The sequence below is a fragment of the Ostrinia nubilalis genome, chromosome 26 (genome assembly GCF_963855985.1).
Source record: "Ostrinia nubilalis chromosome 26, ilOstNubi1.1, whole genome shotgun sequence".
NCBI classification, from domain to species: domain Eukaryota; kingdom Metazoa; phylum Arthropoda; class Insecta; order Lepidoptera; family Crambidae; genus Ostrinia; species Ostrinia nubilalis.
Genome location: NC_087113.1, coordinates 1,899,546 through 1,922,429, shown reverse-complemented (window position 1 = coordinate 1,922,429; position 22,884 = coordinate 1,899,546). Strand labels below are relative to the sequence as shown.

The window sequence follows — 22,884 nt, the reverse complement described above, 5'->3', positions numbered from 1 at the left end:
AGACAGTATCTAGTCTAGATTTTATAAAATCTTTTTAAAGTTACGCGTCGTAATAAATTAGGTGGTTTCATAACTATTATTACTTCTTTTCGACTTCTTCTATTAATTAAAGTTTAAAATACCTAATACTTAATCAGAACTATAATGTCAGTTGCTTCTGGGAAGAAGGCTGTTTTCTTTATTTTTTCAAAGGTTTTATTAAAATTATACAATTAATGTTTAATTCATAAATCTCGCCAATAAGCACTAGACAAGGAAAGAAAAAAACACAAAATTTATAGCGGTATAGCTATTTCCCACGGTTTCGCCCGCGTGAAAATTTGTCTGTCACTGAAATATATTATCGCTTGTGTCCTTGCTTCAAAAACCGAGATAAAAACTATCCTATATCCTTTCTGGGGGCTCAAACTATCTCTATACCGAATTTAATCAAAATCGGTTCAGTGGTTTAGGCGCGAAAGCGTCGCAAAAAGACAAATAGTTACTTTCGCATTTATAATATTGATTAGGATTATTACATTATGGATGTAGATACCTAAGCATTCTTTTTTTATCCACAACGAGGAAGCTCTTGGCCTGTATCTCACCTGATGGTAGGTGATGATTAGACCGAAGGTGGAAGCGAGCCTCACCCGGAATCCTCAACCACTGAGGAACTGGCTATCTTACCTCTAACTACCGGAACACAACAAGGCTGTTAACATTGTTGTTATGGCCACAGACTTAGGTAAGATGGTGGTAGCTAGCCAGGCGGCCTTAGAACAAGCCCTACCACCAATCAAACCGAACAGAAAAATCTGCCCCCGCTGGGAATCGAACCCGGGACCTCTGCGTCTGAAGCAGGTGGTCTTACGACTAGACCACAGAGGCGGTTTAAAGAAATTCTATGAAATATGAACCAGGTTATCGCCACTTCGCAGTATTCCAGAATAAAATAATATTACCCACTATCCTGCACCCAGCCTTACATAAGGAATGTTAATTCTCCCTTCGCAAAGTAAATTTCGTCGGCCCCGCGCGAAATGCCTCACTATTTTACATTTTTTAGCGGAAAATCTACGAGATGTGGTCGCAAATGACGTACGAGTTAGGGCTCTTTTTCAGGGCTATCCAGTTTTGCAGGGTTCCGCAAAACTGGGCAGTCGTGTGAAGAAACATGTGTGTTTGAAATTCGAATTCCAAATTCGAACGGATTTTTTTTGCATGTATGAAACACGTGACTAAGTGTGACTTTTGATGACTTATGACCGGTGATGACTTATGGTTCGGAAACGTGGCCTCTCACTTTATGCCTTATACAGAGGCTCAAAGTTGCACAGCGTGCTATGGAGAGGGCTATGCTCGGTGTTTCTTTACGAGATCGAATCAGAAATGAGGAGATCCGTAAACGAACTAAAGTCGCTGACATAGCCCGACGGATTAGCAAGCTGAAGTGGCAGTTGGCAGGGCACATAGTACGCAGAACTGACGGCCGATGGGGCAGCAAGGTGGGACGTCCACCCACAAGGTGGACCGACGACATCATAAAGGTAGCAGGAAAGCGCTGGACGCAAGCCGCTACCAACCGGGTAACATGGAAAGCATTGGGGGAGGCCTATATTCGGCAGTGGACGTCCTATGGCTGAGATGATGATGATGAAACACGTATACTAAATGGGGTTCTGCGAAAAAGCAGTGCCTGCAAAAAACGGGATGCCTTCGAATGAAAGAATAAGCTCTTAATGTTACTCAAGGTAACACTGGAACATATTACGCCCGCATTGCTGCTTGCTTAAGTGAAGCAGAAAATTTAACGCACAGCGTATCGTCCACGCGCACTACTATGAGGTCTCACAAGACCTCATAGTAATGTTTGTGAATACGGGCGTTAGTCTGACGTCGACTGTGAGTTAGAACATAGAATATTAACGGAGAGGTTTATTCCCCGTAGGTTAGGCTAATTTTTATTCCTGGAATACGAAGATTCTGGGAAAATTGTATTTGTTTGAAAGAGAAGCTTTATAAAAGCTCCTATCACGGGAGTGTGTGTAAATATCATTATAACATCTTGCAGGCTTCAACTTCTTTGAAAAACCTCATGATTAAAAAGGCAAGACTTATTTGCGCTAAACACAAAAATGAGCATGCGAATGAAATTGTAAGCAAAGATGACTTGTGAACCAAAATTTGTTAAACAAACAATATAGTTAAGTAAAAAAAGATATTATAGGGATCAAAACCATTAAAGAAACGCTGAAGAATACACTTTTCGACAGCCTATAAAATCTGACAAAGAAATACAACATCCAACATCACGCACAGAACACACGTTCGAAACTCAGTGTCGCATTAGAAATTCACATGCACAAAGTAATCAAAATATAATCATAATCATAATCATTTATTTATTGCTTCCTAAGTGTACATAGGTGGTGATCTTAAACTTAGTCTTTCTCAACTTATAAATATGTGCTCATTATCCACTGCGGTATCAGTACTCAACGTTCGAATAATCTTTAGTACTACGCAAGCAATGTAAACTGTTTACATTATGACGTCGCTGCTGTCATCATTGCACTCACGAGCAATGTGTTCTGTTTTTGGGCATATTGTTTCAACACCGGCCCCGCCCCCTTTCACATCTCCCTTAAATTTCTGTGATCTGTGGTATTATACCATTCGTAAGAATCTATTTATGCGCACCTTTAAGGAAATGGGTATATAATATACCTACTCAAGTCAAGAAAAGAAGCGATGCTGATCTGACGTTATTAATGTCAAAATCTAAAAGAAAAGTCTTCAAATATTTTCTAGAACCCACCAGTCATGAGAGAGCCATCAAATAAAATTCACTCAAAGACAATCGTAAGCGAAGTGCGAAAATTACTTCCAAAGCGGAGTTTCATTTGTTAAAAGGCTCCGAAACTTTTTCTTTGGCGTCCAGTTTGTTCCTTTTAAATATATAAATGTGACGTCTCCTTCCCTCTTTCAGGGCGAATGGGGTTTTTGCTTCGTCACCTCGATTTCGTGGGGTACAAGGCAAAAGATATTGGCCACTTGGCTGTTAAAAATGCCCAATGTTTGTCTCGAAGCGCTGGTAGGGAAAAAAATAATGAGACATGTAAAGCTTCAACCACATCAACGCGTGCAGATCGCTGGAGCGATCAATGGAGAATGACAGGTCGCGCGACCTGTCATTGGCTTACGATCGCGCCGTAATCGCGCCGGCGATGGCGTTCTGCACGCGTTGGTGTGGTCGAAGCTTTAAGGCTAATTAAGAGCAAAATTTGAAAGTTTGCTTCTAATTTAATTCGTCTAGAAAGAAGATTAGACCTTCCCGCAAAAGGGATAAAAGGGATAGCGAAAGACATCCCAGGGGATGTCTGGAAGAGATCGCTTTGTAGCGATATTTACGTGTATAAGTGCACTGTAAAGAATCTACTGGACCTATTTGTCGCAAAAATGACATTGGTGCAAAGCTTGCTCAAGTAGATTGAAGTCGAGAGTAAATATTCATTTGTTGTATTATTATTTTGTTCCGTTTTAGTTAAATAAAGGCGTACCATCTAAACATTTACTAAAGCCCGGTCCCATCCTTATCGCTCACGCATAATTATATTGCTGTCGCCATCGTGCGACGGGCGCCCGCAGTGAGTGTGCGAGCGGGACAGCAACATAATTACGCGCGAGCGATAAGGATGGGTAGCTTGGGGTCACTGGACAAAATTCTACGTGCTCACAGACCAGACTATAGCTTCATCAAATTCCAATTTCAGATTTTTTTTTTGGTAATTCCCTTTTTAGGACACTGAAATCCATCCCATTCTTTTGTCAATCTAGATGAAGTTTAAATTCATATCATCATTATTCTCTCCCTCTTTTAACTTAGGCCAAGCCCCAAGACATGATAAATGGTCCATAGATAACAAGTTTGTTCGTATGCCTAAGCTTTAAGGCATATGCCCGTGCGTTGCTAATTTTGTATTGAATAGGATGTTTTTGACACGTCAGGTACAGGGATTGGCTGACGAGATGGTGTATTGTGTGGGTTGTATGGGCCAAACGGTTTGGTGGAAAACGGCACGCATCATCATCATCTTCAGGGCATACCTATAATAGAACTTCGAACTCCTCCTATGTTCTTCTTGTTGGAAAGTTAGAAACTTTTTGGTTAAACGCAAGCATATTTGAATATTTGAATTTGGCACTCCGCTGTCAATGTAAGGTTTCCAGACTTCTGGATCAAACACTCGATCTCATGTAGTCTCTGTGTGCTGTATGTTCTAAAATAAATCCGTGGTAATCTTCGTGGTCTTTTCCTTCTTACGCTCCAAACTCCAACATGGTAGCAGAGCGTGGACAATACTTCAGAAAACGTATGAGGGACGTGGTCTGAGCAGGAGATTGGGCTTGCTGCGGAGTCTCTTCAATACGAAATTATCGGAGTGTAACTCAATGGAAGTTTACCTAAACAAAATAAAAGAAATTTCACATCAACTGAGTGAAATTGAATCGCCGCTGGACGACGAACTCGTTGCGGTGATCATACTGAGTGGGCTCACAGATGATTACGACCCGCTCATCATGGCGATTGAGCACTCATCTTCCAAACTAAGTACGGAAGTCATCTCAGCTAAATTGCTTCAGGAAACCCAAAGACGGGAAGAGAAAGCTGAAGAAACGGCACTGATTACACAGAAGAACCCAAAGAAGAACCCAAGCACACAAAGACTACATGAGATGTGCTTCGGGTGTGGTGCCAGAGGACACAAGCTGAGGGACTGTCCAAAAAGGAGTTCAACGTCCAAAGAGCAGACCTCCGGGGACGAGCCAAAGAGTCAGAAACAGCAGAAGAAGCCATGGAAGAAGAACAAGGCTAATCTGTCGGCACTCTCCGTGAAGGTGAAAAGTGACGTGTGGTATATAGACTCTGGGGCCACAAACCACATGTGTAATAGTGAAAAAGTGATGGTGAAGTGCGATCGTAATAAGGTTTTTAAAGTGAGCATTGCAAACGGTGAAATGCTATCGACCGCGGGCTTAGGTGAAGTTCAGGTTCGTTTAAAAGACTGTGTAAGGACACTAAGTGAAACTCATTACGTACCTAACTTAAGTACTAATCTATTATCTGTCAGTGCTTTGACAAAAAAGGGTTATGTTGTCAAATTTGACAGAAATTCTTGTATTATTTACAATGGTGATGAAATTCTAGCTACTGGTACTCAAATTAACGGTGTTTATCAACTCGACACGGTGTCAGACAACGCCAGTACTGTGGAACAGGAGTGTACCATAGTGGCGTCGCCAGCAGTAGACATGACATCCCATGATTTGTGGCATAAGCGTCTTGGACATCTGAACTCGAGAAGTATGCAACTTTTACAAAGAGGTATGGCTAATGGTATTTCTTTTAATAATTCGACTTTTCAGCAATGTGTGTCATGTGTTGAAGGGAAACAGAGTAGGCTGCCATTTCCCAAAAAGTCGTATAGTAGAGCTAGAGAGGTGTTAGGTCTAGTTCACACTGACCTTTGTGGTCCCATGCAACAGCCATCTCTAGGGGGAGCTAAATATTTTCTTAGTTTCATTGACGACTACACAAGGAAGCAGTTTGTTTATTTTTTGAAATTCAAACATGAAACTTTTGAATATTTTTAAACAATTCAAAGCTCTTGTGGAAAATGAAACCGGAAAGAAAATAAAGGTACTTAGAAGTGATGGAGGCGGAGAATATATGAGTTCTAAATTTCAGGCTTATATGAAGGCGTGTGGGATCAAACACCAGAAGACCATACCAGGCTGTCCACAACAAAATGGCGTCGCAGAACGAACCAACAGGACTGTGATGGAGAAGGTCAGGTGCTTGCTGCGAGATGCTGGCCTCGGAATGAAATTCTGGGCTGAGGCAGTGAATACAGCGGTTTACCTGAAAAACCGAAGTCCTACGAAGGCCGTTGCTGGAGTGACACCTGAAGAAAAATGGACAAATAAAAAGGTAAATCTAAACCATTTAAGAATTTTTGGTTGCGTCGCATATTCTTTAGTAAAGAATAGAAGAAAGCTAGACTCGAAAAGCAAACCGTATATATTTGTGGGATATGAGTCTAAGGGATATCGGCTGTTAGAGCTACATAATCCGACAAAATGTGTCTATTCTCGCAATGTTGTGTTTTTAGAAAATAAATTCTCTAATAAAAACATGTCAGATGATGAAAATGTTGATCAACACATAATTGTTGACTTCAACAAGAGTTCTGTTGAAATTCAGCAATCAGAGTCATCCAATGAGAGATCTGATATTTCTGATGACATGAGATTATCACAGGAAGTCAGCACGAGTACAACAGAAGACTCTTCTAGCGATGACACAGAAAATTGCTCGGATGAAACCTATGTTCCAGGTGAAGACTCTATTGCTGAGGCGGAGATGTCAACAGACACTTCATATGAAGATGTTCCAGAGTCTCCTCTGCTGGCCAACCTTGTGGGATCGGTCGACGGCTACCCCGACGAACCACGTACTGCAGCCGAGGCCCTGAGTGGAACTGATTCAGACAGCTGGCGGAAGGCGATGAATGATGAGTATAATTCATTCAATAAACTCAAATGTTGGACTCTAACAAAGCCTGAACCAGGTCGTAAGCCTGTTCAATGCAAATGGATCTTCAAAAGGAAGTATGGTGCTGATGGTGAGTTATTGAAATATAAAGCTCGTTTGGTTGCCAAGGGATACACACAGAAATATGGTATAGATTATCAAGAAACCTTCTCACCTGTGGTTAGATACTCTACACTCAGGATGCTTCTGGCAGTAGCGGCAGAGTATAACCTTGATATTGAACATTGGGATGTAAAAACTGCATTCCTGAATGGTGATTTGGAAGAAACTGTGTATATGGAGCAGCCAGAATGTTTCAAGGTGAAAGGTAGTGAAGGAATGGTATATAAACTTAATAAGGCTGTTTATGGACTTAAACAGGCCTCCAAGTCTTGGTATGACAAGATTACCAAGGTTTTATGCAACAAGCTGAAGTTCAGTCAATTGAATTCTGAGCCTTGTGTTTTCTCGAAGTCTGAAAATGGATTGATGATGATCATTGCATTGTATGTGGACGATCTAATTGTATTTTCATCTCCAGGTTTTCCAGACAGGGATAATATAAAGAAAGGATTGCAGGATGAATTCGAAATCACTGATCTAGGGCCAGCTCAACACATACTTGGGATGAAGTTGATGAGGAAAGATGATAAAATTTACCTCACTCAGTCAAACTATATACAGAAGGTATTGAAGAAGTTTCGAATGGAGGACTGTAAACCTATTGCAACACCCATGGAAACGGGACTGAAACTTTGCAAGGAACCTAAAGATGAGACCTATGACTATAGAGGTTTACTTGGTTCACTGATGTATGTGGCAGTTTGCACGAGACCTGATATAAGTCATGCCGTAAGCTACCTTAGTCAATTCAACGATTGTTTCGGAGAAAGTCACTGGAAAGCTGCGAAGAGGATTTTACGTTATTTGAAGGGTACTACTAATTTTGCTCTTGTGTTTTCTAGGTCGGGCATGGATATTTCAGCTTATGCTGATGCTGACTGGGCGTCAGACAACATGGACCGCAAGTCATACACAGGCTTTGTGTTTACTATTGGTAAGTCAGTCGTTACTTGGGAGAGTCGCAAGCAACGTACTGTTGCCTTGTCCAGTACTGAGGCGGAGTACATGGCGTTGTCTGACACATGTAAGGAAGCTCTATTTATTAGAAAGTTTATATGTGAGATTTTTGGTACCATGCCTAGAATAACAATTTACAATGACAATCAATCTGCTATAAAACTATGTAAAAACTATATGTTTCATTCTAGAACTAAGCATATTGATATTCGTCATCATTTTATTAAAGAAATTGTAAACAAAGGAATAGTTGAAATTAAATATTTGTCAACTGTTGTTATGTTAGCTGATGTGTTAACTAAAGCACTATGTAAAGAGAAACACAATAAGTTTGTGTGTCAATTGCTAACTTTAATTTAAGTTACTTAATGCTGACAATTGAATTAAAGCTAATTGTAACTTAAGTTTTTTAAAATGTTAACTTTGTATTTGTGTTGTGTTTCTTTAGTGTTAAGTGTTTTATAAATGTATTTATTGTAAGTTTAGCTTGCGTTTAAGGGCCAGTGTTGGAAAGTTAGAAACTTTTTGGTTAAACGCAAGCATATTTGAATATTTGAATTTGGCACTCCGCTGTCAATGTAAGGTTTCCAGACTTCTGGATCAAACACTCGATCTCATGTAGTCTCTGTGTGCTGTATGTTCTAAAATAAATCCGTGGTAATCTTCGTGGTCTTTTCCTTCTTACGCTCCAAACTCCAACACTTCTGATTAATTTCGTTGCGGGTCCAATGTCAGTTTAACTTTTCTTCGCGACAAACTTGACCTTCATTGGTTGGGTTATTGGCGGTCAAGCTGTAGATCCTGGCTACACATGAGTTGCAGCGGTGGGAACGAGAGGTGGGAATAGTCACGTGCAGGAGCACGACTCTCTAATTCATCAGAGACAAATGGAGGATTTGGTCTGCATTAGATCAGGAATAAATGTCTCGGTTTAAAATTGGTAAGCGGTAGGGTTTTCACTTAAGAAAATGAAAATCTCGATTCTAACTCTGTAACTAGCTCAGTTATTTATGAGTCTAGAATTCAACTTAACGACACTTAAGCACTGACTTAAGTGCTGCATAATAGATTAGCTTACTAATTGAGGCCCTAAAATACAGGCACGTCTATCGAACGCCTAAATCTGAGATTGTTTTTCGATACTGTAACAGATAGCCCCATAAACAACGTGAGATTCAATCTGAGGACTCAGGTTCTCAAAATACGTGCATGGGGACCCCAAGAGGGCTAAGAACATACATTTGAACACCTCTGCGGACTAGTGGTTAACCATCTGTTTCAGACCTAGAGGTCCTGGGTTTGATTCCCAGTCGGGGAATATTTTTCTGTTCGATTTGGTTGGTGGTAGGGCTTGTTCTAAGTCCGCCTAGCTAGCTACCACCATCTTACGTAAGTCTGTCACCATAATTCTTGTGTTCCGGCAGTTAAGAGGTAAGTAGCCAGTTCCTCTGTGGTTGAAGATTCCGGGTGAAGCTTGCTTCCACTTTAGGCCTGAGTATCACTTTCCATCAGCCCAAAAGAGCTTCGTTGTGGAAAAAATCAAAACTAAAAGTTGTGAATACTTATATTGTTAAATAAGCTGTCGATTGATATTTACAGTTAAGCACCGTGAAAGCTACAAAGTTCAAGATTCTACATAATTTATGGTATCACCTGAAGAATTAGTTATATCAGACGTCTATAACGGCAGACAAAGTCTGACAGACCACAAGATTCACCACACCATAGAAGAAGTTGAAATCTGTAATTATTACTTCGATTTTTACAGTGTATGCAGGTGAAATTCTTAATCTATAAAATATCAGCTAACTAGAATCTTTATGTGGTCTTTAAAAGTAGGTCAAAACGCATTTACTTTGGCAACCCCTGGCCATGGCGGCATGAAGCGGCGAGTGAGCGAGACGGCCGCTCAGCTACACACTGCGGGACAGAGACAGCAACACTTGGTGCGTACTTAAGCGAGGTTTAATCCCGAGGTTTATCGGGTTAGGAAAAATATGGGCCCGAGTCGACTTTCGCGACAATGGTTCTGTATATGAATATGGAAATCGGATGGGAATAATTTTGAACGCTTTGTGTTGGTTAACCGATTGCAGGAAGTGGGGTTATGGTTTTGAGATTGTTCCTACTGATATGGACACTTTAAATGAGTAGTTAGAGGATTTTATATAGGGTGGAATTTTGTAATGCCACCTAGAGGGAAAGTACTCTTAATACTGTAGTAGACAATTTTACTCAAAGAAACCATTTCTTTATTTTTTTAAAGAAACAGAACTGCATTCAAAGATTGAAGAAAAGAAGAAGTAGGATTGAAAAAAAGAAAGATTGAAGAGAAGTAGAAGAAGAAAAGAAAGAAGTTAATATGCTGAAAGAAAATAATCAAGTTTCGTGATAAAAAAATGTTGAGTTTTAAATTTTACTCACACTGACTCTTTTCAAGCTTAAATCAAATCGATTTAGACAAAATATGGCATAGATTAAGTTAGGGACCTACGTAAAAGCATAGGATAGATTTTATCCCCGGATTTTGAAAGAGGAAGGAAGAGATGGTTAAAGGCTTATGTGGGAAGGTTCTTTTATCACGGTACAGAACCCTAAAGCAGGCGCCAAGTCGAGTGCGTTTCCGGTCCCCTGAATATTATAATTCTGCAGTCGTTTATACGCTAGACAGTTGCGGCGAACAAAGAATCACAATTCCAGTTGCGTTTCAGTCGCATTTCAGCTGCGTTTCAAAACAAATAAAGCTTTGAAATCCAATGGATAGTTTTCTTTTAATTAGCAGATGTTATTGAGCTGGGCATGTGGGAGAAACGCTGCGGACTTTGTAAAATAAATAGCGATCTTTTTTTAAACATAATCTATTTGTCCTTTGTTTTATCCGGGAAGCTTGATAAAAGATAACAATGGCTGCCTTTCTGTCATGCTTAGAGGTTTGTTAATACTTGAATATCTATACTAATATATTTTAAATGCGAAAGTAACTCTGTCTGTCTGTCTTGCTTTCACGCCTAAACCAGTGAACCGATTTTGATGAAATTTGGCATAGAGATAGTTTGAGTCCCGAGAAAGGACATAGGATAGTTTTTATCCCAGTTTTTGATACAGAGACGCGCGCGGTAAAGATTTTCTGTGACAGACAAAATTCCACGCGGTCTAAGCCGCGGGCGGAAATCTAGTTAACTTATAAAGTGAATTTATTGAATTAATGATAGAGGTACAATTTTTAAGTGAAGATTGGAGCTGGTAGTCTAAAGTTCATCAGACTACGAGTATAGGTGAATCAGACAACATCAGTAAGAATAATTAAATTAATATTACTTTCATTCCTGCCTTCATTAATGACACTCTAAATCTCCCCACATACAAACAGCCTTGTCGCACTATAGTGCGTTTATAACCGTCATTCCAACCACCACACAGTAATGTCATTATACTGATAGTGTCACATTATAACAACGCAAATATAGAGCTTTTAAACCGTCCTTATACCTATCTAATATTAAGTACCTACTTGAAGTAATAAACACTCATTACCAAATATTCACAATACACGTAAATTCGTGTTAAAATTCACAAAGCATTCGCTATTAAAAGCAAGTGAAGTTTAGTTAAAACTAGTGCTCAAAACAAAACATTTTCATAAAAGCCTTTTATATTCCAACACGACTGGCTGGCGTCATGTTGGCAGTTAACTTCCGTTTCCGCAAATATGATAATTTTCGCGATGTTGGTAGCATAAGTGTTTATTTTAAAGCTTTATGTAAGCGTCAAAAGCTCTATACAGAGCGTACTTTTGATGTATTTAAAAATTAGGATTGCTTCCTAAAGCTAATTAAAATGAATTAATGTTTTTATTTAATTACTTTTACGATGCTGATGGTTAAGAAGAATATTGGTTCAATGTTATTTCTAAATACATAGCTTTTGCCCACGGCTCTTGTTCTCTCTAACTACGGCTTTGGTTCGTAGCTGGTTATCAAATTTCATTTACGAACGTGGACTAAAGGGTATTAATTACAGTCTGTCACAGAAAGACTTCAAAAAACTGGCTAAAATACCCTACGTTTTTCGCTAGATCCCATACTATTTCTACCAAATTTCATCAAAATCGGTTTAATGGTTTAAGCGTGAAAAAAAATTAACAGACATGCAGAGTTACTTTTGAATTTTAATTTAATTATATTATTATGCTGAAGAGTATGTTTGTTTGAACGTGCTAAACTCAAGAAGTACTAGTTCGAATTGAAAAAAAAAATTGTGTTGGATAGCCCATTTATTGAGGAAGGCTTTAGTCTGTATATCATTTCGCTACGACCAACAGGAGCAGAGCATCAATTAAAAATGTTGCAAAAACGGTAAATACTATTCAAACTATTTTCACGCGTACAAAGTCGCGGGCACAGCTAGTTTATAATATTTGTTCAGAAGATTGTCTAAGCATTTGACTAGTCCCAGAAGCAGTAGCGCATTTCGCGTGTACATTTTTAAAATAAATCCGTAAGTTTTCCAATAACGTACTTTTCAACCCTTCAAATGCAGGGCGAACCAACCGGCGACGCTTGAGATTAAGGGTCGCACGTACACACGTCGCTATATAAACTATTCATCGTATTTTAACGTTGGAATCACGCGATCTTTATCGGATATACGTAAAAATGGGAATTTACTATTCAATACCGCTTTAGTCACTGTTTACATTACTGTAGATATTTTTCAATAGGTACTCAATTCTTTATTGAATTTGGAAAGGATCTACAGGATCATGAGAACTTTTAACAACTTTTGTTAGACATGTTGCCAAATAATGAAATCATTTCATAAGTACAAAGTGGACTTTTAAGCATAATAACAAAAATAATATAAGCATTTTTTTTGACATTTTACACTGCGCCTTTAATTTGTAAATAAAAATGGTTAATAGGCCCGTTAACCCCTCGTGGTAAGCTAATTATACAGTATACTTGTATCTACCAGTGGGTGTACTACAATAAGTCCCGTGACAGCGGGGTTCGAACCTGCGTACCTCGGATCACGAGTCGGTCAGACCGAAACCGACACCATTGGTATATTATCGCTTCTTTATGTATTTTAGTACCTTAATAACCGTCTAATTTTTAATGAAACCCTTCTCTACGTGGGACCCTTAATACTCGAGTACAGCGGGACAATAGGCCATTTACAACTATTTACCTTCATATTGCGTTTGAGTGTTAATGCGAAAAATATGAGGGTATTATAGGAATAGGTGGCCATTGTAGGAACAGTAAAATGGACGTAAATAACTTTCCTTTCACTGCTGTATTACCTTTAGGTACTTGTAGTAATAAATCATGACGATTGTACCGATTTATAGTTGGAAAGCAACTGAAACTTTTTAGGAAATATTTTTTAAGATCAAACTGGCTGTGCCCGCGACTTCGTACGCGTGAAAATAGTTTGAATAAAATTTCTCATTTTTACAACATTTTTCTTTATTGCTCCGCCTCTATTGGCTGTAGGGTGATGTTATTATAGCATAAGTCTAAGCCTATTCCTTCATCGACAAATGGGTTATCCAAAACAAAAGAAGTAAGACAATATTTATGTTAAAGTTATAAAATACACTAACACCTACTCTTAAACATGTAACATCATTCTTTAAAAAGCCTTTTTTAAAAAGCCTTTGATATTCACAAAAAGAAATACAACTAAAAACGGCAAAAAGCCAGCAACTTTGCTCACGTTTATTTTCGCCCAAAAATTACCTTCCCACCCCGAATGGAATTACTTACAAATGCACCAGCATAATGAAAACATTCTAAAAATACACCTTGATATAACCTACGTCCTACCCCACCTTATTAGGCAAGATATATACCCCAAGCATTACATACTGACTTCATTTAGTCTTATGTCTACATCATAGGGGATGTAGGGTGGCCATGATTGCTGTAGTAAGAGAGGACGTGAGTGAATGAGTGAGTGAACGAGATAAGAATCATTGGGGTAGACGAAAATGAAAGATGGGTCAAGAAAATGATGGCCAGTTTTTTTATCTAAATAATAATAATATTTAAAAACTAAGGAATAGGAGGTTATTGCGTCTCTTTGCGTTTTCGTAAGAGGCGACTTAGGGACTACACATCGAACAGAAAACGGGCAGAAGCGCTCTCAGAAAAACATCAAACTTTTAAACTGCGATCTCCAACCTGCCTGCCAAGCGTGGGGATTATGGCAAAACCCTTCACTATAGTGGCGGAGGCTCATAGTCCAGCAGTGGACTGTAAAGGGCTGTTGATGATGATGATGATGCGTCTCTTTGAGAAAGTAATTAGATAGGTAAATATTATAGTGTTTAATTGGTGAAAAATAGTGATGTGAAAAGTATCCACTTTAAATTATCACTAAGAAACAAATATAGCACTTACTACTTAATTAAATATCAAGAAGCTGACAAAGGTGACAGTCTTACCACTTCTTCTCAGCACATAAATGATGTCTGAAAAGAACCCACACACTACAAAAGAATTTGAATTTTAAGAAGGATATTTTCAACAATATCGGCATATTCCCCATGAAGCTCGCTTCCACCTTCGGCCTGTTCATCATTTTCCATGCAGGCCAAGAGCTTCCCCGTTGCGGATAAAAAAAAAGTCCTGTCCAATCCACGTTACATATAACCCATGGCTACCCTACCTTAGCAGCATTTTCCTTTCGCGTCACGTCTGCCAAGATCATCGTAGATGCCCAGACTTGACTTGATTTTAACTTTGACGAGGTGGGAATGGGGGGGAGGGGGGGTAATAGTGCGCACGATAGTGCCTTATGGTCCCAATCATTCTGCGATGTTTAGCGTTTAGTTCAGGCTTGTTGTTGTTGATGATATTACGCAGTAATTAGAGTTTAATGTTGATTATAACTGACACGGGCTGTTAACTTTGGATACTGTTTTAGGATTCAGTAACTTTCTGTCCATGATTACGTGTATTTTGGTATGTCACTTTTGTGATTGTTAACAGTTTATTTTTCCAAAAGGGATTTTAATATTTTAGTTTAGTCTTGGCAAACGAAGTCTGAAACCGATGTAGACTTTAAGCCGGGTCTCCAGCATGTGTTTTGGCCTACAATCAACAAAAACATGTCAACATTCAACAAAATTGCCTACAAAAAATGTTTTTTGTTGATTGTGTAGGGTGAAACAAGCGCTGGAGACCCGACCTTAGATACACATTGTGGACAACTCGCCCGTGGACCAGATTTTCATAGGGCGAGCTGTTATCTAACTCAAGAGAAGAAAACGCACGGAAGAAGAAGAATACAGTCGTTAGTCTGCTTGTGACCACGTCAAGCCGTGAGTACATAATGTAACTCATTAATAAACGTCGCGTTAAGACCCGTGTCTTTCTATTTTAATATACGTTCAGTATTCACGAACGGGTAAGAACGACTAACAAAGACATGAGAAAAGGCACAGAAGAAGAATTTAGAAAAGTATACGTTAAGTACTCACATAGCACGTTGATGGTGTGCGTTGCGACGACATTCTCTGTGAGCTGAGCGTTGATCCCATGGCAGACTACCACGATGGAGCGTCGATTGGGTTCCACCACCACCGTTATGTTGGAGGTCGTGATCCAGCCACCTGTGGAGGGTATTATTTGGTTAATTCAGATCTAACTTCACTGGGTATGATCATTCTGGTAATATGGGGAACATAGGCGTATTGGTTAGGGAGGCAAAACGTCGTACTCACGTATCTAAATGCTTATAAAGAGCAGGACAACATTGAAAGTAACTATAAAACCATTGTGAGTAAAAGTTACATTCGACAAAATTATTGATAGTAAGCTGAAATTGGAATTTCCGATTTCAATTGAGAAAATCCACCATCTAAATTGTAAATTGCAGACTAAAAAAGTTCTACTTAACGTCCTTAATTTTGAAATAGGTAGGTACGCAATCGTGGTATCCAAAAGTGGCGGGGATATCGCCTCACGCCCGTATTCACAAACGATGCTTGCTTAAGTGAAGCAGCAAATCGAACGCACAGCGTTGAATAGACCTCTGTGATTGGTTCGTGTGTCACCCAGTGCTGGACGCACTGTGAAACCTCATAGTAATGTTTGTGAATACGGGCATTAAGATGGCGACGAGACAACATGGCTTACCTTCGGGCGATATGACGGTTCTGTTGCTGGCCTCCTTGTGGTGTTTCCCGAGCACCAGCCATTTGATGTCAGCTGCTGGGTTGGAGGGAGCAGTGCTACAGCTGAGAGGGACCGGATCTCCCACTCTTGCCTCGGAGGGTCCAGATATGGTGACGTGAGATGGAGCAACTGTGGAAGAGAAAATTGTTTGTTAGAATATTACTGTTTTCTATTGCATTAGCTGATCCGATAGTGTGGGAAAGCCACCACTAGATGGACCGACGATCTGGTGAAGGTCGCAGGACTGGTTTTGTGGAAATACTTGGGGAAGGCCTTTGTCCAGCAGTGGACGTCATTCGGCTGAAACGAACGGACTAACGAATGAAGTTTTGCGCATGAATATTATTAATCAAATAGTTTCTAATTTTGTCTATGTTTTCAAATCAGTCAAAGAATAATATTAATCAGAGAAAATCTTTAAAAGTCACCATACTTTACTACTTAATAATATTCAAAAATATCGCAAGTTAGAAGCTAAAATTTCAACTACAAAAAAGCATAATTGACTTTAGAAACTTCTGAACAAAGCTCATCAAGTTTATTGAAGTATAGCTTTTTTATTTTAAAGGCTTCTCAATTCCAATCATTAGAGCGTTAAAAAGCTTAGTTAAGCTTTCGCGTGGAACTTGAAACTGAAGTTCAGACAAGTATTCGAATAGTTTGCTTAACAACTGGAGTTGCTTTAAGTATTTACCCGAAACCGGACAGTGTTTCAGCAATAATTCATGATACTAAAAGCTTTAGTTTAATATCTGAAGTTAGTACTTTAATAAACTTATTATGCCTATTATATCCACTAGCTTTTACCCGCGGCTTCACCCGCGTGAAATTCAGTTTGTCACAGATCGTCATAAATTATAGCCTATATGTTATTCTGAGTTATAAACAATCCCAATCCCAACTAATATTATAAATGCGAAAGTAACTCTGTCTGTCTGTCTGTCTGTTACGCTTTCCCGCTTAAACCTCGCAACCGATTTTGATGAAAGGACATCATCCACGTTTCATATATTTTTGGTCCAAAATCAAAAGTGCCGGCCAACAAAAAAAAGTGCTGTATTCTGACAGAATACGTCTGCCTTAGCATTTGTTACTATGGCACCAAAACCGTAGCTCCACTGTGCGTCGAGTATTTGAGATCTAAAAGTCATCGACTATTCATACATTTTTTGTTCAAAATCAAAAGTGTCGGCCAATAAAAAAAAAAGTGCTGTATTCTGACAGAATACGTCCGCCTTAGTATTTGTTACTATGGCACCAAAGCTGTAGCACCACTGTGCGTCGAGTATTTGAGATCTAAAATTCATCGACGATTCATACATTTTTTGTTCAAAATCAAAAATGTCGGCCAATAAAAAAAAAGTGCTGTATTCTGACAGAATACGTCCGCCTTAACATTTGTTACTATGACACCAAAGCTGTAGCACCACTGTGCGTCGTAGTATTTGAGATCAAAGTCAGTCGTTTCATATATTTTTAGAACTCAAATACCACGATGCACAGTGGTGCTACAGCTTTGGTGCCATAGTAATAAATGCTAAGGCGGACGTATTCTATCAGAATACAGCACTTTTATTTTTTGGCCGGCACTTTTGATTTTGGACCAAAATGGATGATGTCCTTTGGCATAGAGATAGTTTGAGTCCCGGGAAAGAACATAGGATAGTTTTTATCCCGGTTTTTGAAACAGGGACGCGCGCGATAAAGTTTTTCTGTGACAGACAAAATTCCACGCGGGCGAAGCCGCGGGCGGAAAGCTATAATATTATAAAGATTACTTTAATAAATACTTATTATGCCTACTTATCCATTAGGAATACCGTCATCTGAATTTAAAACGAAAGGCTTCCTCTGTTGGATAAATTAAGTCCTTTACCAATGACTAGCTTTCCGCCCGCAGCTTCGCGCGCGTGGACTACATTATCTACATATTTTACGGAACCCTATTCTTTTCCAAAATAAAATTTAGCCTATGTTACTCGTGGATAATGTAGCTTTCGAATGGTGAAAGAATTTTTAAAAACGGTCCAGTAGTTTTTGAGCCTATTCATTACAACCAAACAAACAAACAAAGTTTTCCTCTTTATAATATTAGTGTAGATATAAACGTGCAAAAAAAACATTAAATTTTGTCCCCACCGAGATTCGAATCTGTACGTCAGCCAAAAAAACTAGGCTAGCCAGGCTAGGATGCATGGTCATGATAAAATCTTATCGACGATTTTAGACGATAAATGTATGGGCTTATCGTGTAAAATCGAATAAATACCTCGATAAAGTTTAACGTGACGCGCATTCTAGGAATTACCCACCTACATCAAATTATAAAATATCGATAAAATAATTCTTAGACAAGACATTATTAAGATCTATATAAATTAATTTAATATCAATAATATCCCTTGTCAATGCCAGAAACTCTTTGAGCATTAAATGCTACTACCAAAAGAAAATCTTCTTTAGATTTCAATGGCACTATCAAACAAAAAATTGATGCACTGGAAATTGTATGACAGTCCCATTGCGCCTGACTGAACTTTTTATTAATAATACTGTATTGGACATGTTCAATAACATGAAAATCCATGTCCAAATAATAGACAATTTTGAGACATCAAAATGGTTCGAGCAAGTCTTTCGTTATTTGATATAACGTTAAATCTTTAGAAATATCTCTATTATCATTCTAGAGGCGAACTCGCATTAGATGTAGCAAGAAGTTAAAGGCAAAAGTATAGAAGCAATCCAAATTGTCTACTACATTTTGAGTAGAACTTCCTACTAATATTATTGCGAAAGTTTGTATGGATGTCTGGATGTCAACATGTTTGTTACTCTTTCACGCAAAAACTACTGAAAGGATTTTGATGAAACTTTACAGTATTATAGTTTATAGAATAGAATAGAATAGAATAATTGTTTATTTGCATAATACATGGTATACAGTTGTATAACCCAGAATAACATATAAGCTATAATTTATGACGATCTGTGACAAACTAAATTTCACGCGGGTGAAGCCGCGGGCAAAAGCTAGTATTAATATAATTTTGAGCAAGGAGGTGATTATTTTTAAAAGGTGATACTTTTGTATTAGTTAATAAGTTAATGTTCTTTAGTTACTCAAATTTTGAAATGACAATTACGTATTTTATGTATTGTTTTGTATTGAATTGCCCATTTTTGTACATTGAAACCTAAAGAGAAAAAATATAAATAAAAGCTTTTCTTTATTAATCTGATTATTATTATTGACTGGAATAAGGAAAGGCAGTTTTTGTGCCTTTTGCTTTTACTCTGCGTATAACGATACGTTGCGTCATTATTGTCAATTTTGGGTAATTCGACTTAATACTTATTTACTTCGTTCCGATGATTGCTATAATTTAAACTTGATAAGGATATTCTTTATACGTTATTATATTTACCTAACCCTTAGATAATTGGGGTGTCTTTTTATTATTATTTATTGTGTGGGTTGAAGTGACGTCACAACTCTGTTGTCAGATATTTTTTATTTACATATTTTATTTTATTTATTTAGGTATACCAACAACATTACAGGACACCAGAGTATGACATGACCTGCAAAAAACGCTATCAGCCTGCGTGCGCGATTCTAAATCTTTTGATGGCGACTCGAATACGCAAACGATTCAAAGTCGAAAGTTTTTCGTGCTAGCCGTACTGAAGTTATAGGACTTCGATACATTCCATGTCGAAGACAGACCATGATTGCACCAACCACATACAATCTAACAATAATCACGGTGTAATGCATTTACAATTACATATCAGTGTCCTGGCTAATCAGTCCCAGACGGACTGTAATCCAATCTGGAGGACAGATGAACAAACAGATTCTGTAGCGCTAGGCTGGTCACAAACGAGCGACAAATCGCATTATCAGATTAATTAGGTCTTTCAAATTAGACGTTTTGAGCAGGAAGTCAGTCGTGCGTTTGCAAAACCGTACACAGGGCTTTTTCTCACAGAAACATCCCGGTTTTTGCAGGAACTGTTTTTGCAGAACCCCCTTTGGTAGAATACTAATTTTGATAAATTACCGTTCACATGAACATCCCGTTTGCAGTGTCCCGCAAAAAAACCGATCCGTTCGAATTTGTAATTGAATTTAAAACATCTTTGACATGTGTGTTCACATGACAGTCCAGTTTTGCGGGGTCCTGCAAAACTGAACTGCTCCTGGATAGGGCTCTAATACAATTCACTGGAGGACAGATGAACAAAGAGATTCTGTAGCGCTAGGCTGCTCGCAAACGAGCGACAAATCGCATTATCAGATCAATTAGGTCTTTAAAATTAGACGTTTTGCAAGAACGGAAATATCCCTTTTTGATTATTCGGCTGTTCGTTCGTTCGTTCCAGCTGAAAGACGTCCACTGCTGGACAAAGGCCTCCCCAGAGGTTTTCCACAAAGATTTCCACTCTAATAAGTATTTTTCACTCATGCCTGTATCTAAATATAACTCAACTGACTGACTGACTGACATAGTGATCTATCAACGCACAGCCCAAACCACTGGATGGATCGGGCTGAAATTTGGCATGCAGGTAGATGTTATGACATAGGCATCCGCTAAGAAAGAATTTTACGAAACTCTACCCCTATGGGAGTAAAAAGGGATCCACGCGTACGAAGTCGCGGGCGGCTGCTAGTTCTTGAATAAGCGAAAAGGACAGATAACTATTTAACGTACTAAACCTTTTACATTACTCACTGATATTGAGCTTGAATGACATTAGAGGATAGAATCTTATACTCTTCAAGTGAAATCCACTTACTGATAGATGAAAGAACTTATTCTATGTAATACAAGTCTGGTTACAGGCGCGCGACTAATCGCATAATATGTGTTTTGCTAGACTAACGCCCGTATTCACAAACATTACTATGAGGTCTAACAGTGCGCGTGGACGCACAGGGTGACACACGAACCAATCACAGAGCTCTATTCAACGTGCGTTTGATTTGCTGCTTCACTTAAGCAAGCATCGTTTGTGAATACGGACGGGAGACTTTGATGCTAAAATTCTTCTTACTTTTACTTGCTAAATAGACACACTACTTAACAAGGTGGACCGACGACACCATAAAGGTAGCAGGAAAGAGCTGGACGCAGGCCGCTACCAACCGGGTAACATGGAAAGCATTGGGGGAGGCCTATGTTCAGCAGTGGACGTCCTATGGCTGAGATGATGATGATGATGAAATAGTGTTAATCAGGAAGTAACTACTTTGAATTTTACTCGAAGATCGTGAAAGAGGCCCTTAGCCTTTCGTTAAGATGATGATGACTATGATGGATTTTGACAATAAAATAATAATAATCTAAATATAACTCAAAAGTGACTGACTGACTGACTGACATAGTGATCTATCAACGCTCAGCCCAAACCACTGGACGGATCGGGCTGAAATTTGGCATGCAGGTAGATGTTATGACGTAGGCATCCGATAAGAAAGGATTTTACGAAACTCCACCCCTAAGGGGGTAATAGTGATCCACGCGTACGAACTCGCGGGCGGCCGCTAGTTAAACATAAAATGAATGAGTTCACAATCCACAAACCAATTACGCAAAGAAAAGGCCAAGAATGATCTGTCCTTGGAGTCCAAAACAAATTAATTAACTAATTACGTTACATCAAAGTACGATCCTTATTCACTGAAGCGAATTCGGATGTTCTCTGTATTTATCGAGGAGTATAATATACCTTTTAAGCAATTACTGGTGTTTTAACTAATCTTTCGTTTATATTTGTGTAGTCTAATTGCTAAAGAAAGCATAACATACTTGAATGTATTTCTCAGTAAGGGGTAAGATTAAATCGCTGCCCAGTCGACCGTGTGCGGAGCGCCTTATCGAGTAAATATTTAGAGCTGGCTGTAATTTAGTTAGAAAGGTTGTCTGAAGGTCGACTACCCTCAAAACTTAATATTGTTTTAAGATGAAACACACTTTTGTGTGTTTAGGTAAACACAATCGGATATGTTCATTCTGTTACGGATGCTGTTTGCATATGGTATTGGTATTGGTTTGTTCAAATATACGTATTGGAAAGGATATTTTGTTTGGTTGCAAACTGAATGGGTTTCTTGTCTCTCTGTCTAAAGTATGATATTGGAAAGAGATGCATTGTCTTTGAGGTTTTACGACTCACGGTGAAAAAATGTTTACTTATATTTATTTATAGGAAAAATGGCCTGTACGTTTGTTCCTATTTTGTTATGTTGCTACTGTTGAACGGATTTTGATGAAGTTGATTAGATTTCGGGAGTTCAATTAAAAGATTAAGCAGACGTATACGAGTATAAGTTTAAAAGAACCTTCTAAATCTAATGAAGAATTAGATTTTTTAAGGTAGACTAGTTTTGAAAATTTTTATTTTTGATTTTGTCCAAGTTCTAATATCACTAGTTTTTGACCGCGACTTGGTTTGAGTATTAAAATTTTCTTAACAATTAGGAAGAGAAGTCGCCCGGCAAGCGAAAGGTCGTGGGTTCGATTCCCGCTTTAGGCAGTTCGATTTTTTCACGTTGTTTATTTTTAAGGTTCGAATAGTTTGTTCCAAATTTTAATATAAGCTTTCATCGAAATCCATATAAGTAGTTTTTACATGCAATAGTAACTAATCCTTACAAGTATTGACAGTCTTTCAGACCGAGTTTTTGATCAGACAGGCTGAAACGACAAGTGTTGTACCAAATAATCTATCTAAGCTAGCAATATCTTTCGTAAAAATAGGTATGTTTGATCAGACAAGCCGAAAATCAGGGATGTTATGGATATCCGTATAAGTAATCGTAACCTAAACTTTTGGATAGGTATCCGAAATAAAAAAATATCTGAAACCGTAACCGATTCAAAAGTTTCGGATAGTTTCGGATGTAGCCAGTTTAAATTGTTTTTTGTATAGCATTATAAATGTAAAGTAAATAACAGCCTGATTTACCTTTACTATAATGTCATCTAGTATCAATTTTTATTTTTTTTATTACTTTTTGTTCGATGTAAA

At 38.5% G+C, this 22,884-nt stretch overlaps 1 protein-coding gene across 1 annotated transcript in view; it reads right to left on the bottom strand.

The window, feature by feature from the left end:
* LOC135084396 (nephrin) overlaps positions 1-22,884 on the bottom strand; it is a 304,519-nt gene that overhangs the window by 29,194 nt on the left and 252,441 nt on the right. The window contains exons 9-10 of the mRNA XM_063979170.1: positions 15,805-15,972; positions 15,147-15,278 (exon numbers count right to left, since the gene is read on the bottom strand). Coding sequence (XP_063835240.1) covers positions 15,147-15,278; positions 15,805-15,972 — 300 coding nt within the window. The remainder of the gene's footprint in view (positions 1-15,146; positions 15,279-15,804; positions 15,973-22,884) is intronic.